Here is a 17105-nt window from a genome sequence, read left to right on the forward strand (position 1 = left end):
GCCTTCCTTCAACCTCAGTGAGAGAATAGATGGGTGCTCGAGAGCTGCAGCTTCTCGCAGGCTGCAGTGTAGATCATAAAGAAGATGAACTTACAGCCCATAAAGCAGCAAACTGCAGAGTTATAGCTTAGCTGGCAATCGCTCTTTTGCTCCCTGCGTCATGATCAATGCTCTTTTAGAGGTGTAGTTTAGCAGGTAACTGGGTAACTGATAACCTATGACCACTCTAAGACGTATATGAAATGTATCTCTCCTATCTACGGCTAACATGAATAACTCACCGCCTAACAGCCTCTTAGCATAGCAGCTTAACGTTCGCTGAGTGTTTTGGCTCCTGTGGGCTCATAAAGCATAAATGGCGTGCGCAGTTAGCCTAGCGTGGCGCTGTAGCTCCGCACTGCATGACAGGCTGCCAGAGGTGGAGTTTAGTGGCTCAAGGCTAAAGGGACTATAAAGAAGAGTTAATGGGCTGTACAAGTGCTATGTGATGAAGCGCTAAGCTAACACGGCGAGGCCAAGGCTGCTTTTCATCAGGGAGAAATAGGTGTGTGTTTGTGAATGTGTGAGTAAGGGATGATTGCAGTTTCTGTTAACATGTGTGCATAATGATCTACGCCCTCTCTTACTGAGCTGATCCTCTCTATATGTGTCTTCTATTTCCTCTCTGTACGTGTAACAACAGTTAAAACCCTAACCCTAAACCTAGGCGCTTCTGTTAGCATTTTGAGCTAAACAAAAAGTGGACCAAGTGCATGAACCAAAACCTGATTTGATATCACAAAATATAATCTGAAATCAGCTTTACGTGTTAACTTGCTGCTTTAAAGAGCCCATATTCTGCCCTTTTTGGGGTTTGTATATTTAATCTATGTACCTACTTTTATACGTTCAGTGTCTGTTTTCATGTACTGCTCCTCCTTGCTCCCTCTCCGCTCTGAGTCCGTCAGCTGCACTCTGTTGAGCCCACACTGTTAGACCCACGTGGGCCAAGTCTGCTCTGATTGGTCTGCCGATCCGCTCTGTCGTTATTGGTCAGTTGCTCAGCACGCGTCTTGGAAATTTCAACATGAGCTGCAGGGCTTGTCACAACGAGCCAATGGACTTAGATCAGTGATCTCACACTGACAATGACGTCGGACTGACACATTTTTATAGAGGGGGGCTAGAACATGCAGCTAATGCTACAGCTATCAGGAGGACGTAGGAGAAGCCACGTTTCCGCTGACTTTACATTTTTGCACATAGATGTGCCTTAACATGCACAGGACACTTGGAAAACACACTGAGGAGCATATAAAACCAGAAAAAGCATAATATGGGACCTTTAAACTACAATTTTTACCTCAAACTTTCGTTGTTCAATCGTTCATCTGCCGTGTTGTTGAATACTGATAAAGGAAGTTTTTTCTGATGTGTGTTTAGTAAAAATGTATGTGTGTTCCCTTGTTAGTTTTAGTGACTTACAGCAGGAGGAACGGTAGGCGGTGCGGCAGGGGCTTGGGTTGGTGGAGGCCTGAGAGGCTTGGACTCCTCCTTTTCCTTCTCGGGCTCCTCCTCTTCATCCGGCAGTGGGAGTGGAGGCGGTGGTGGGGCGAGGTTGGGGCACTGGCCGATTTCAGCATTCTCGAAGGATACCGGCTGGGAGAAATCTGAGAGACTGAGAGACGGACATGAGATTAGATTAAATTAAAAATGATCATGAAACACTCACATGAGGGAATGAGCTAAAGTAACCTGTTGAGTTCAGACTAAATTCTACTTTAAGTACATTTAGCTTTTGAAGGACAAATTTAAATGGTTGATTTTATTTTGCTGCACTCAGTAGATGTGCTTTGTTCATTTCCAGTCAGAACTGTAAGATTGAATCAGAACTAACCATCATCATTGTCACTTACACTATTATTGGCTTTGAGCAGCTGAGGCCTTCACAGTGACTCAACAACAATCATAATGTGATGACACCCTAACAAATAAAAGGCTGATGAGCTTTTTAACCTTGACCTGATGATAGGCATCTACGCATGAAGTGATTCACTCTATATGCTCCATTGGACTTAATGTGTTCAATTATTATTCAAATGAATGGCAGAGGTTGGAAGTATCAATGTGGATATAATTTTTGGTTTTACTTAGAAGGGGTTTCCATGTATCACTTTTAATCAGTCCACAAACACAGGGAAAAAAACAATCCAAAGTGAGAGGAACAAATCAAGAAGTCGCAACCTAAAGCAAACCACAACCACAAGAAGGTTTGTCAATACAGATGATTTCTTAAGAAGCCCTTTTGAAGACATCCAGAGATTGGGCGGCCGTGAAAGATGATCCCAGAGGGTAGGGGGCAAAAAAAAACAACCTTATTTAGTGATTTGAGCGAGGAAGGGATGAGATATTTGATGGACATAATTGAGGAAAACAGAAGTATGAAACATGGAGGTAGAAAATGTAACTGGGAGTGAGGTCATGGAGTGTTACATCTTTTAATTTAAAGGATCTTCCAGTTTATTCTTAATTTTACAGGAAGCTAAATGAGTGATTCAAAACAGAGGATATATCGGAGCGAAAGCTCTTCTTCTTCTAGCCAAGTGGTAACCATTGCTTTTGAAAAAAGAAAGAATTAAAAGCGTCTAGGTGTTTGGGTTTTAGAGGTGACATGAGGTGAGTCACAAACAAACAGAAACACACAGAGGAGAGAGGGGTCTAAGCTGAGTTATGAGCATGCATATGATATTGGACAGTGTCTATTACTGCTGTGCAGGCACAAACAGACACAGGCTTTATCATCATCATTATCAACACCATCAACATGACCTCCTGCAATCACATTAACTACGCTTTAACCTAACAGTGTATGAGGTCAAAATTAGCTCTGTCGTCCAGTGCTTGAAAAAGAGCGTGAGTTTAAATCTGGTGCATTTAAGATGAACAGTTTACTGAGAGAGGAAATTAAACTAAAGTCAAGTGGTCAGATTTGCCTGCGTCTGTGTTTTTACATGGGGAAACACAGGGAACGAGAATGTTACAAAATCCAAAAGTGACTGTTTTTTCACTCTTTATTTATCTTGTGATGTCAGAACCATGTTATGTTTGGATGTCTTTTAGATACAACAAACATCTGAAGACATGTAAGAAAGAAGAGTGAGTCTTTACGGTTTGTTGGAAATAAAAGTATTTTGAAAAACCCCAATGTTACACTTACTTTATCACCGTTTTTTTTTTTTCACAGCCTGCAATGCTAAATGATGTGCGACGACATCATTACAGATCCAATCATCTTGTGCAGAAACTTAACAACTGCAGCTGTCATTAGACTGGAGCTAAACCCTAGCAGCCAAAAAATCAAGAAGAATGGTGATGCAGGGTGTAGAAGACCTTTTCCTCTTGATTGGTGTCTGGAATGAATTGTGTCATTAATATAATGAGTACCTGAGTGTAAGCAAACCCGATCCAAACCTCAAATAAGGGAATTGTATTGAAACTTAAGTAGCTATATTTTAGTATCTGGGCTTAAACTTTTGATATTCTTACTATTATGTAGCGAAACCTGAAATGCAAATTGAAAAGGCTAGTGTGGACTCTGCTTCTAAGGGGCTTGGGAGAAAAATCAGTCAAATCTTCATCATAAAAACATTAGATGAGATATGACTTACACTGCATTGACCATGAGGTTCCATATACATCCCTGGAACGGGATGTTGGCTCTGTTGGAAGTCAGCTCCACTTCTGCAGGAATACCACCGAGGAAGATCCTCTGCAGGCTGACGGGCTGGTCGTTTGGAAGCGCTGCCTCCCTCTTGGCCTCCTCGTCCACCTGAACTGCAAAAGATCTAGAGGAGAATACCCAGAGAAAAACATATAACATAATAATAATAATAATATTCATCTGATTGTAAAGAGTCAAATCTACCACAGCGATAAAAACAGAGAGTGAACAGATAGACAAACACCGACCTGCCAGGCATCCTCTCTATGCGCAGTGAGTGCTCTCTCCCATCATGCAGTATGCCCTGCTCAGGTCGTCTGATGATCCGACGCGGGCTGTGGCTGCCCGTAAACACGAGGACCTCCAGAGAGCCTTTGTTCAGCATGACGGAGAGGTACGGCTGCAGGAGGTGGAGATAAACTTTATTATCTGTATATAGAACACGTTGATGCACAGAAAAAAAAACTTTTCACAATGAACATCCTACACTGATCATAAACAGTACATACCACTAAAAAGCCTAAAAAAAACTAGGAGATCCAAGATTTAAAAATGTAAGAAGAAAACTTTGAAGTTAAGAAGAAGCAGATAATAGAACAATCTGCGATAATGTAAGAGTCTACTGTAAGTGTAGGTGTATCTTTTTAGGTATCATTTCAATACCATTAATAAAAAAAACCCTGCTGAGATAAAGAAGCTGGTTTCCTGTTCATGGTACACAGCAGCCTATTGAGTGTGTTACTGACTAACAACATTCAATTATAACAAAAATGATGATGTCACATCAGCCAAATGCAATCATGAACTCATGAATAGAAGTGCTTTTATTTCTAATAACCTGAATGAAGACTTTAATAACAACCTGAAAGGTGAAAGTCAAAGTTCTTTGAGCATATTGTTCAAGAGTGAACTATATCTTGTTACTGGATATATTATTCCAGCGCTTCATTGTCTTTAATATGAAGTCAGTGTCCAGAAATAGCCAGAAAGTGACCTTTAAAAATCTCTTCTAGTAGAGAGATCTGGCCAAGATAGCAGCTACAAACACAAGTCACAAACATGTTAAAAAACAACCTATACTCATTGGCCTCTCAAGACAAACAACCACATCCCTCTGTCACCACATTCTTTATCGCACTCTTACATTTTGTTGAGGGATATCAGTGCGTCTAATCTTATAAATATATTAATATTAAAGCTCCCAAACCTCCACAGTTAACCACCAACTGTGTTTAAAATAGGTTTTTTTTTTACAAAGCTGTTTAATATAAACCATAAATATAAATCTCATCTTGGATTAAATCTTTTCTCCTACTGAAAGCATTTTTTAAAAACTGTTTTTTTAGAGAAGAGGAGACTACAAGGACGAGAGGGAAAAAAACACACACAGATGAGAATTAAAGGAAGGAGAAAAGACAAACAGGAGGGAGGAGAGGCCGGGGATTAAAGAGCAGAGTCCGAGTCAAAGGGGAAAGGGGAGATGAGTGGGAGGGGAGGGGGTTATGAAGAGAAATTGGGGGGAAATAAGAGAGGTGCGAGAGAGAAGCGAGGAGGAAAGGATAACAAGAGATGAGAGGAACAGAGAGGAGAGGATAATAGGGGGAAGAGATGAGAGGGCAGAGAGCAAAACAGTGAGCGAGATAGAGGCGGGGAGGAGGAGAGAGAGAGAGCGAGGCAGACGGAGAGGTGCTAGAGAGCAGCGGTGCAGGGTCAGGCTAATTTGAATTTTAATTCACTGTGTGCCAGAGGGCGAAGTGGGAGACAATTTACCACCTGAAAATGGAATTTCAATTTGAGGTCGGGGACAAATTGAACTGAGATGTAGCTACAACATGCCTCGCGCTTCACCGTCTTTCTCTCTCTCTCTCACACACACACACACACACACACACACTTACAGAGATACAAAGGCATGCACACACACACATACAAAGACATACAGACAAAGGCAGAGTCTCACAGATGAACTCACACGTACACATGACTTCATACACTGAAGGAGAGACACACACATACAGATACAGACATGTGGACTTACAACCATGACGACAAATACGCTGCAGACTGTGTAGGTAACATGAACGCAAAGAACCTGCAATCAAAGGCAACATTCACACACACACACACACACACACACACACACACACACACACACACACACACACACACACACACACACACACACACACACACACACACACACACACACACACACACACACACACACACACACACACACACACACACGTCTCCTCTCTTTAATCTTTCGGCTTTTGAAGATTTTGCATGCATGATCATATTTTGGTGAAAATGTGACAGAACTCAATGCAACTCTTATATTCACTCTTTTTAAGTGTTTGTGTTTGTTTTATTCATGAACCAATCTAGTCTCTTAACTGTGGAGCTGTTTTTTTTATTTATTTATTTGGAAACACACCTTGGAGCAAACGGAGAGTCTTTTAATCTTTTATGTGTACTTTTGTTTTTGAATTACCTTTTTTTTTCTCTGCAGACAAAAAAACAACCAGATTTCATACAGGAGTTTGTAGCCTGTAACTTTTTACAATCCAATAAGAACTAGCACTTGACATTGGTAGGTATACGAATGAGGGATGTTGACTTGATAATTATTAACCTCTATTTACAGATTAAATATAATAAAAAATATATACTATAATATAACTGTCCGCTAGAGTTTCACCAGATTCCGGCTGTATGCATGTAAAGAGTCCTGTAGAAAGCAAAAGGGACAGAATGTATCAACTGTAAGGTAATCTATGAAGCCATACATGTATGCATGAAAATGAAGATAACTTGTCTTGGATGTTGCCTCTCGGCTCCGACTCGGTTCTCCCTTTTCAAGTTGCTATTCTAACTGTAAACAAGAGCAACACATGGAAAAGGTTTCTTGGCTGAAAATTCTTCATCCCTAACCACTGGCTGCACCAGAAGCCCTGACAAGTTGACCGCCATTTCCTGAGGCATATATATCGATTGACAAACAAAAGCCGATGGGTCATTCGGGGAATAATAGTTAACACTGGTATCAGTTTTGGTCATTATCAGGCATTGTTAGGATTCCTCAGTTCTAAACTATCTAGCTCCGTCCACCAGATAAGGCGAAACGTCATCAAGATTTTCAACCAGTCCAGTTGCCTTTTGGATCAAAGTTTGAATTCATCATGACCTGCATGTTTGAGAACCTACACAGATATCTGGAGAGAGGTTCAGGGGTCAGATTGTCGATACAATTAAAAACTAGTTGAAATGCATAAAGTATGAGGTTTGTACTCCAAACTAAGAACTATAAAGTCCTGCTTTCAGAGTAGAAAACTCTTGATATCAGAGTTGAAATGGTAAGAAATTCAGCAGAAATCTTCAGTTTCAGCCGGAGGAGTGAGCAGCTTTCACACTGAACCTCATGGTCGCCCCTCCATCTCACTGATCGTCCTTCTTAGACATCAAACACTTTTGCTGTGTATATCTTACATTTTGTGAATGGTCAAGCAGAACCGTTTGTCTTCTCTCCCCCCCCACCGCCCCCGCCCTCTCCTCTTGCCTCCATCTTTCCCTCTTCCTCTCCTCACGATACTCTTTCATCTCAGGTTCCCTCATTCTGCTCCGAGCTTCTTCTTCCTCCTTCTTCTTTTCATCTCTCCTCTCCGTGACCATTTCCTGTTTCTGTCTATCAACTCACCGCATCTTTCCATTTTGTCCTCTCCGCTCTTCTGGTTTCCTATCCTTGTAGCATTCATCTGACTTTTTTCCCCTCTATGCCTTCTTTTCACCTCTAAATCTCCCTTCTCGTTCCCTCCATCCTTTGTCTCCTGTCCTTCTCTCTCTCTCTCTCTCTCTGTCCGTCTCTCTAAAACATCCATTAGTCAGGGCCAAGTTGAGTTGATGGTATTTTTAACCTCGCTTAACCTTTCTCCACACACACACGCGCGCACACACACACACACACACACACACACACACACACACACACACACACGCACACACACACACACACACACACACACACACACACACACACACACACACACACACACACACACGCACACACACGCACACACACGCACACACAAACATCCTGCCAGAGTAGTTAGTGAAAATAGATTTATGCTCCTAACAACCAGTGATGATGGATAAGCTGGAGGTAACCCTCTGTCCTCTCTCTCTCACTCACACACACACACACACACACACACACACACACACACACACACACACACACACACACACACACACACACACACACACACACACACACATATGTATGCACCTGCAAACACAATACTTACACATAAAACATGGTGTTTCTAGACAGGATTATTAATGGATGTATTTATTTATGAACGTTTGGACTAAAAAAAAAGGCTTATCACTACAGTATCAGTGTGTGTCCGTGTGTGTGTGTATGTGTGTTCCAATTGTGTAAATGGGTGTTTACCAAGTGGTTTTTTTTTGCCATAAGTCGATCTAGTGTAATCAGTTTAGTAGCTCAAACTCAAATCTCATTAATATGCACTCATGGAAACTTCATTCACTTAGAGAGAATGTGCTTGTGTGTGCAAACATGTGTGTGTGTGTGTGAGTGTGTGTGTGTGTTTGCATGGTCAGCTAAACTTGAGATACCTTCTATGTGATGTGATCAAAATGTGTGTGTGTTTCTTAGTGTATTGGACAAAAGGCTATCCAATTAGCTTGTTGCTTATAAATGCAAATCTTATTAATACACACTCTTTTCACTGAAAGAAGTGGGGGGGGGGGGGGGGGGGCATGTGTCCATGTGTTGAACCTACCTCTCCAGATTGTCTGCGTCTCCGCTTGGAGCTCAGGACGTTTGCGTTTCGGGCCTGCTGTGGAAAGATTTCAGAAAAAAGGGAGAATACACAAATCAGTGCTTTGTTTTAAGAGTCCCTGAGTTTCCTGGGAAGAGATTAATCTATTTCATTATTATGGATTTCTAAATCAAGATCTATCTATTAGGGCTTTCACACTTGCAGGAAACTCCTGAAAAGCTCCTGATATTTCCAGGGGGAGCAGTATATATTTGTTCAGACTTCACCCGCAGTTTCTCTTGCAAGACCCCTAGTATTTTTTCTGCAGCAAGTCCAAGTGGGCTGATGTGAGAACGCAGAAGGATATTCTCTGGAGAATTCCCCCTCGAGCCAATGGGAAGGGGGGAGTGACATTTATAAACTGTGGTTTCAGTCCTCCTGAAATTATCTAGATATTTTTAGCAGTGTAAATTTGAAAACGGCTTCGGTCAATTTGGTTATTGAGTGATTGTAGAAGATGCACTGACATGTTCTAATATCTCTGCTGCTGTTATATTCAGGTACATAGAGCAGGTAAAGAGTGGAGGAACACTCACCGGCATTTAATACAACTGCTAGAATTTCATTACACAAGGATGTTATGAAATACAGTTTTTGCAGTTCCTTTATACTCATTCTGAGCAGTGCATGCCAAAATATGTCAAAATAAATGCAACATTTGAAACGAATCTCGATTACAGTCCTGAAAAGGGAAAGATTGCTGTTTTACAAGGTAGATTATTTATTGTTGAGTGCATTCATTGAATTATTAGTGGTCCACACATTTTTTTCTATTTTTTTTCTATTTCAGTTCTACTATGTTTCCTGAAGAAATTTCATTTTGCATTAGTTATAATGAAAATACATTCAGTGTTGATGTTGCACACTTCCAGTTGACCAGCTTCAACTCCGTCTACTGTACATGGACCGAGAGTCTCTAGTACACAGCAGTGTATATTTATAATTGTAAATATTGTTTATATGTTCAAGTCACTGTGTACATAGCTTATTATTCTAGTCTTACTTGTTACTTATTGCTTATTATATTATCTCTATTCTATTTTATTTTTACATTCTTACATTTATTTCTATATTTCCTTCCATATTCGTTGTTTTTAAGAGCAACGGTAACAACTGAATTTCCCCCTGGGATTAATAAATTATTTCTGATTCTGATAGTTAGTAGACATCATGCAAAACATTTGTCATATTAAAGAACAGGATTATATTAGGAAAAAGATTCAATTACTTTGGTTTGCAATGTTATTTCATTTTCTTCTACTTCTCTTTAAAGGACCGTCCCAACTCCCTTCAAATACAAGTTTCCAGAAATCTTTTTTTTTTTATTATTATTTGAAAATCATCAAAATTCATATTGTTAAAATAGTTCACTATTAATGTAGTTGTTTTAGCATAAATAAAGATATTAAATCAAAATGAACCTGCTGGCTGATTGCTGAAGCCCCGCCCACTGCCAGCAGTATAGTTCCAGTGTCGGTGAGAGTGCTGAATGACAGGCTGATCTCTGTGCCGACGGCCAGCGACAATCCACCCAGCTCCATGAATCCAGGCTTTGAGAAACTCACTGTGTGAAGGTTCTAGGAAACACAGATGGCAAGAAAACACTTGAAACTTGAAACACGTGAAATGGAAAAGTAAAACAGAAACCGTTTAGAGACTTAGTTCCCTGTGAGGTTTTAGTTAGGCTTCATGTTTTACAACTTTCTCTATTAAATGTGCCATCATCCACTTCTCATTACTTTGCTGCAAAGAGGAAATATTCACACACACACACACACACACACACACACACACACACACACACACACACACACACACACACACACACACACACACACACACACACACACACACACACACACACACACACACACACACACACACACACACACACACACACACACACACACACACACACACACACACGTCACAGGAACTCTCGTCATTGTTGGAGGAACATAAAGACCCTCAGTCTCATACAATGACTGAATCTATGAATGGGAGGAGACACGACTGTAAAGAAACCAAGGTGAATGACACTCCTGAAAACTCAAATGTAAATTCAATACATGTAGTGTAAGAACCAAAGTTTACTTTGAGATGACGTCTATTCAAATAAAACTCACAAGTGGAACTCTAAAGGAACAAGAAGTGACATGAAACTGACCCTAAGGTCTTTGGTTCTTCAAACCATAAAGGGTTACTGTTGAATTATTGTTAAATTGAAGGACAGTTGTATTTTTTAAATGTTAAAATGTAAAATACGGCCCTGTAAAAGGAAGGGTTACCAAACACACTTCTTACATCATTAAAAAACAAACTTAAAGAATCAGACATCGTTTGAGCAGGTTGACAAATGCAAGCTGACAGTCATATCTATGTAACATAATCTGAGCATCTAAAGACATTTTAATATGCTGCAGAGATATAAAGCTATAGCTAAGAGGACACTCTTACCTCTACATTACATCCTTTAGTGACCCCGGTATAATCTGAACTGCTGAGGAGATTATACGGAGTCCTGGAGACTTCAATGTCTCGCAGACAGCCAGCGTATCGCTTCAGAGTGACCTCCGGCCTGTAAAGACATTAGAATCGTTTCAGTGAAGAGGAGATTAAGCTGAAGATATTTTAAAACTCAATGGCATTTGCAGTCTCTCAGCAGTGTAGTGTAATTTGAGAAAAAAAAAAACTGGATTACTGCAGCAGTGAAGCTATTGCATCATGTAACCAGAAGCAGAGTGACGAGCGGACGTCAACAACGAGAGGAAAATGTGAATATGCCGTTTGTCCACGTTGTCCATTTTTAATGAATTTGCTTTCATTTTCAAAATTGTTTTGTTTTTTTGTAAAGGATGGAAAAATATTCCACCCTCAGTTTAAACCAGGCTGACATCACACTGAACATTTCATTAGCAGTGTAATGGACTTTTGTAATTGTTTTTCAGTAAATCACGACTTCATTTTTTCAGCTCAGCAAAACCTGTCGCTTGCAGTGAAACAGAAATTGGTGGAGACGCAAAGATCTGCATCGGAAACATAATTTGAATATACTTATGGCAATGGTGCCTGTAAGGCAGAGCCATAAATGTGAGAAATTCTACCCCAAATGTTGTTGCTGAACAGACAAACGCCAAATTCAGATTAATAAAGGAAAGAGGAAGTGATTTTCAGCCGCTGTGTGGAGGAGCCGAAGCCTTCGGGGGCCAACAGAGATAAACACACAAACAAACACTGACTGTGGGCTGTGCAGCATCATCAGCAATGCTAGCCTCATGCATCAAGCGAAACACACAATAAAAGTGACTGTCTGTCTCGTAATGGAATGTGTTTGTTCATTATTTACCTGGCTGTCATGCTGTTAAAACAAAACATGACATTAACACATTAGCACACCTCACAAACACTTTCAACTGATGACATCTAAACTAGTCATCATCCTACTCAACCTTTTAGCACAGGGACGGTTTAATGGTTGACTTCATGATGTGAAAACTGTTACAATTGGTTGTGAAGAGACTACATTGTACTTTGTGAAAATGTGAAGCTGAAAAAAAAAAAAACTAACGCTCCAATTTTCACGGCACCTTAGTGTCAAAACATGACGACACGTTAATTAGACTTTCATTTTTAGCATCCTGATCCTAAAAAATAACTGTGATAAATAACAAATGAAAACAAGATGGCCTTACTCAATAATATCATACATGTATACATAATACAGAAACACATATGCATCATTTCAGTCTGTATAAATGTGTGTGTGTGTGTTTCTGCACCTGTAGTTTCCAATGGTAGGCAGCCCTCCAAAGTAAATCTTCTGATTTTCTCGGAGGTTCAGACCGGTAGCTGAACCCTGAGATGTGGTGATGATCTTCTCCTCAGCACTGCTGTCAATGTCCACTACGCTCACCGTGGCTTTATAACAAGTTAAGGAGACATCAATACCAACACCAAAGCAAAAGGAGGAGAGATTCTTTGCATTTTTCATTTTTTGTCTGTCAGGGTTTTTTGTATCATTTGTCATTTCCTTACGGATGGGTAGATTATGTAGTGTACGTTTGCTCATGTGAATTTGTCTTAATGGGAAAAAAATATTGAAAATCTATGTGTTAAACCATAAATTAAATAAATAGTTATATATGGACCCTTTCAATATGGAGGTGGGTGGAAGTCTCGGGAGGCAGAGCGTGATGTAAAAAAAAGAACACAGCAGACATCACACTAATGTTTACAATAGATCCATGATGAAGCTATGATGACAGTTTCTCCTTTATATCAGTGCTAATTGAATGTATGAGTGAAAACAGCAAAAAGAACATACTGATGAGCAGATGTTATGTGCATGACCAGACCACCAGTTTAACACCAGCACATAATATAAATCTCATCATAACCCTGACCCTCACCCTAACTCCAGGAGTACATTTCACTTGGAGGCTGGCAGGAAAACGTCTGGATAAAGTTGGGATGAAAAATGTGGCTGTATGTATTTACACATGCAACATTCCTCAATGTGAGTTTTGGGAAATTTCAGGAGGGCATTGCATGTGTGAAAGAAGCTTATGTTTAACGTTTTTAGTGCAGACTGATACAACTGGTTAGCAGGGTTTTCTTTGTCAACCAGTCCATTATAGATGGTCCAGTCTCATTGTATGTATTTTACACTGAAGTGTGAACTACTGCAGTGCAGTGTTTTAGAATTGTAAACTGTTGTCCTTGATATGCGTACCTTGTTTCTTGTTCCGGGACATGGTGAGGGATTTCCAGTGTCCATCATTGTGTCGATTAACTGATATGGCGCTGCCGACTCCTGACCCCAGATCAAAGTTGACCTTTACCTTACCCTCTGACAGCTCCAGGGACATAAAGTCCTTCTGCAGGGACAGCCACACAAAGACACTCAAACATTCAGGTTTGAAAGGTTTTACTTTCCAACAGGTTAAAGAGCTTTCTAATCTGATCGTTATGTTTGATTATCATAAAATCTGCATGTTTGGATTACTTTTTTGTTTCTGTAAATATGACTCATATAAGTTAAAGTATAAATGTTAAAATTGAATCTACATTGGTCATACCTATGTATTCACAATGTACATTAAGCAAGGTTTTTTTTCTGTCTATCAGTTCTGTTGACATTATTCGTTGTCGTTTTGCACACGTACCATATCTTCAGTCGCCAAATACATGAGCAGGGCCTCGGAGGAGAACGTGCGGAACTTAAAGGTCACCGTGGAAATGTTGGGGTTCCATCTTGTGGGTCGTCCCACTGCAGCGTAGCCTTCGCCATCCAGCTGAACTGTTCCCTCATGGTCTGTACGCTGCGGGCTGAAAAGAAAAATCACAGACAGGAAAGGTGAAGTAGTTGCCACTTGACCGCTAAAGAAAAGTCAAGATCTGCAAGAACACTGAGAGAGCGGGGTTGTTCTTCATTCCATTACTTTTTCTTACTTAAAACGATATAAAGATGTTGGAGATCAGACAACAGTATAAGCTATTGCATCTTGTGAAACATATGAGGCATTGTGACTGTTTGCATACCTGACTACACATCCTTTACAGTCTCCCTGTCTCTCTCTGTAGTTCCACAGTCCGATAGGTTTCCCATCCAAGAAGGTCTCCCCCATGCAGCCTGTGAACGTGTTTGCTCTTACTGCATCCGCTTTCTACAACCAGGGGGAGAAAAAAACGTTAGGAGAAAAAAACACACAAAGACGACGAACAGGTTGTTGATGTTTCCACATGCAGGCCAAGACAGAGAAATACCTTGACAGTGCCAAGTATCCCTCCCACAAACAGGTAGGCGTTCTGGTCCACGTCCAGGATGGTGAAGGCTGTGGGCGAGTTAGCACTGGCTGGAGTTGGCATCATACCCGCCATGGGTCCTTCCAGAGGATACACTGATATGGTGCCATTCAACCCATTACTGGAGACAGCAGGGAGGGAGAGAAAAAGAGCATGGGTGTGATGTCATTTTCTTTCTTTCTGTAACTCCTGGAAGACACTTCCAACTGAAGATGTTGGAATCCGTTTTTATTAAGTCGAGGTGCTAAAAATGAAGGATCGTTAAGGCATAGTGGAACCAGTTTGCAGCTGTGGAACCTCTGTGCTGTGCTGTGAAATTAATCTCCCACCTCGGAGTTTGTTTTCAGAGCAGAAACAGTGTTTCTGTGTCGTGTAGAGGAACATTTATAAGACTTACAGCCAGTGTGATCCAATTGGAGAACACATTGGGGAAATCTCTCGGATGGTAATACATGGTGCATGCGGGACGTCTGCTAGGTGTGAATGGGTCTGGTGTTGGACGGTCTGTATTCAGCCTGTACACTTCAGCTGGATCTGCTAGATTACACTGAATCTTAGTAATGATGTGCCACAGGCTGTCAGGGCTGCAAACTCTTGATTTCCCGAGAGAAACGTGTTTTCCTGCACAGCATGAATGAAATGATGTCCTCTGGTTGTTAGCCTGGTTTGTTTTTTGGTTTTGGTTGTTGTTGGTGACATTATTAGATAAAGTTACAGGAAGGGTAAGATGAAAACAGTCCTTTTATTACATATTGGATGTTGGACATCACTTTCTAACTCCCCAACGTGATGATATGTGATGATTTGTTTTACAGCAATACAATTTTATTGCGAAAATGTGTAACAATTCTCTATGTTAAGCCAATTCTCATTCTGTGGTCTTCAAGCTAAATGTGTTGTTTCAAGTCAATATGGTGGCCTATAACGGCCAAAAGAGCTTAAAAATTAGCTGCAACTTCACAAACAATGGAAATTCACAAACACCATATATTTGTTTTGCAGAGAGCTAAAGCTAAACAATGTCTTTATCAGATCAGAAAACACAAGACAACACAAGAGTCTAAGGTGACTGTAGGCAGCTCAATTAACTAACAGGACTCGCTGTCTCTGTTCAGTGTGCAATGCATCTTAAGATCGTCTGTGTTTTACCTCTGTAACTATTTCTAGACGTTCAGTCTGCCTGAAGGTTGAGGTTATTAATAAAGTATGTTCAATATTTTTTGTCAAAATCCAGTGCCATCAAGCACCGCCCCACTACAGTAAAAATGTAATGAAAGCAGTAGTTTCCTGTCATCTGTCTTTGTGCAATTAATATCGCCCCTTATTTTTGTCTTTGCAGCGCTTTTTTTTAGTTTTTGTTTCCTGCAGCATTTAAAAAAAAAAAATTTGCAGCATGTTTGTGTTGCTGCATTTGCGTTGTATTTCAGTATGTGTTTTGAAATTGGATTTGCATCATCGTCCTTTCATCCTTTTATCCCCAACTGAAAATCCATGCAGCCGTTTTGGCATGTTTGACTTTTTAGACCACCATGAGTAATAGAAAACACAGAGGACAAAGAGGGAAGAGCTACTTTAAAGTATAAAGAATATATATGGATATATAAAATCAAAGATAAACTTCATTTGTCAGGTTTGGAATTCTTAAAATGCCTTTCATTCAATCATTTTTTTCATTCCAGTAGATCATTTTGTCTCGACTAAAAAGTTCACACAGATCAATGAGAAGGTTTTTAAATACTGCGTGTGATCTTGCTACTGAGCTTCTGATGTTCATCATCCAGTGAGACACAGATAGACAATGAGTGCTTTTCATTTCCATGCAAGCTAACTATCCGTTTACTCTACAATGAATCGTCTCTGTGACGCTGTCTCTCACTTTGGAAGTTCAATCTGTGGGTTGATGTTTGTGTATTCATATGAATGAATACCTCATTATATTGTAAATGCATCAGCCATGCTTCTTCATTATGCTTCTCCACATCCCTGATTTTCCAAGGTGAAATGTACATTGTGTCAATTTGTTGTATTGTAGCCTGAAAAATACAGCATGTTCTGTATATGAGAGAGAGAGAGAGAGAGAGAGAGAGAGAGAGAGAGAGAGAGAGAGAGAGAGAGAGAGAGAAACAAAGCATGTGCATGTGCATGTGTGTGTGTGTGTGTGTGTGTGTGTGTGTGTGTGTGTGTGTGTATAAGGTCCTTACCGAGACGCCTCTATTCTGTGCCAGCTTCCATCATGGATGGTGTGATGGGGATATTCGACCCTCCCAACACCCGAGCCCACATCCCAAAGGAAATTCACCTTCCCCTTACGCATCTCCAGTGCCAGGAAATCAACCTGAGACACACAAAAGACATATGCTGAATAGATTGTATAGAACATGTTTTTTTTTTCAAATACGACAGTGTGTGTCAAAATGTGAATATTTATGAATGTCACATAGGCACAGGGAAAGAGAAAAATAAAGAAAAAAATATATCCTATTGATATGATTTAGAATTGCTGTGCTGTATATAGGCAGCTTTAATCCAGAATATTGTATTTGAAGTAACGAGAAGAGAGAGGCACTGATTAAATGTGTAGGGTATGTCTCCTGTGTAAATGTATAAAAATGGATACTCCACCTTTTTTTCCTTATGATAGAGGAAAAAGGACGTTTTGCAACACATTTGGTGATACTACAAAGGATGATTCATAATCTAAAGAAACATTCATCCACATTAATTTACCTTGATTGTAAATGGTGAACAGTGGAGAA

The 17105-nt window shown here is 40.2% G+C and overlaps 1 protein-coding gene across 8 annotated transcripts in view; it reads right to left on the reverse strand.

Annotated features, from left to right (window-relative positions):
- Window positions 1-17105, reverse strand: part of lama2 (laminin, alpha 2) — a 209785-nt gene that overhangs the window by 14323 nt on the left and 178357 nt on the right. For 4 of the 8 annotated variants that reach the window (XM_061051769.1, XM_061051772.1, XM_061051770.1 and 1 more), the window contains 13 exons: window positions 16551-16684; window positions 14311-14470; window positions 14086-14210; window positions 13710-13872; window positions 13277-13421; window positions 12324-12462; window positions 11891-11902; window positions 11002-11122; window positions 9966-10121; window positions 8506-8562; window positions 3949-4100; window positions 3648-3824; window positions 1465-1657 (listed from right to left, as the gene is read on the reverse strand). In XM_061051769.1, the coding sequence (XP_060907752.1) occupies window positions 1465-1657; window positions 3648-3824; window positions 3949-4100; window positions 8506-8562; window positions 9966-10121; window positions 11002-11122; window positions 11891-11902; window positions 12324-12462; window positions 13277-13421; window positions 13710-13872; window positions 14086-14210; window positions 14311-14470; window positions 16551-16684 (1734 nt within the window). The remainder of the gene's footprint in view (window positions 1-1464; window positions 1658-3647; window positions 3825-3948; window positions 4101-8505; window positions 8563-9965; window positions 10122-11001; window positions 11123-11890; window positions 11903-12323; window positions 12463-13276; window positions 13422-13709; window positions 13873-14085; window positions 14211-14310; window positions 14471-16550; window positions 16685-17105) is intronic. The other 4 variants (XM_061051773.1, XM_061051771.1, XM_061051768.1 and 1 more) reach the window with 2 other exon arrangements.

The sequence above is a fragment of the Labrus mixtus genome, chromosome 12, assembly GCF_963584025.1.
Source record: "Labrus mixtus chromosome 12, fLabMix1.1, whole genome shotgun sequence".
Lineage (NCBI taxonomy): Eukaryota > Metazoa > Chordata > Actinopteri > Labriformes > Labridae > Labrus > Labrus mixtus.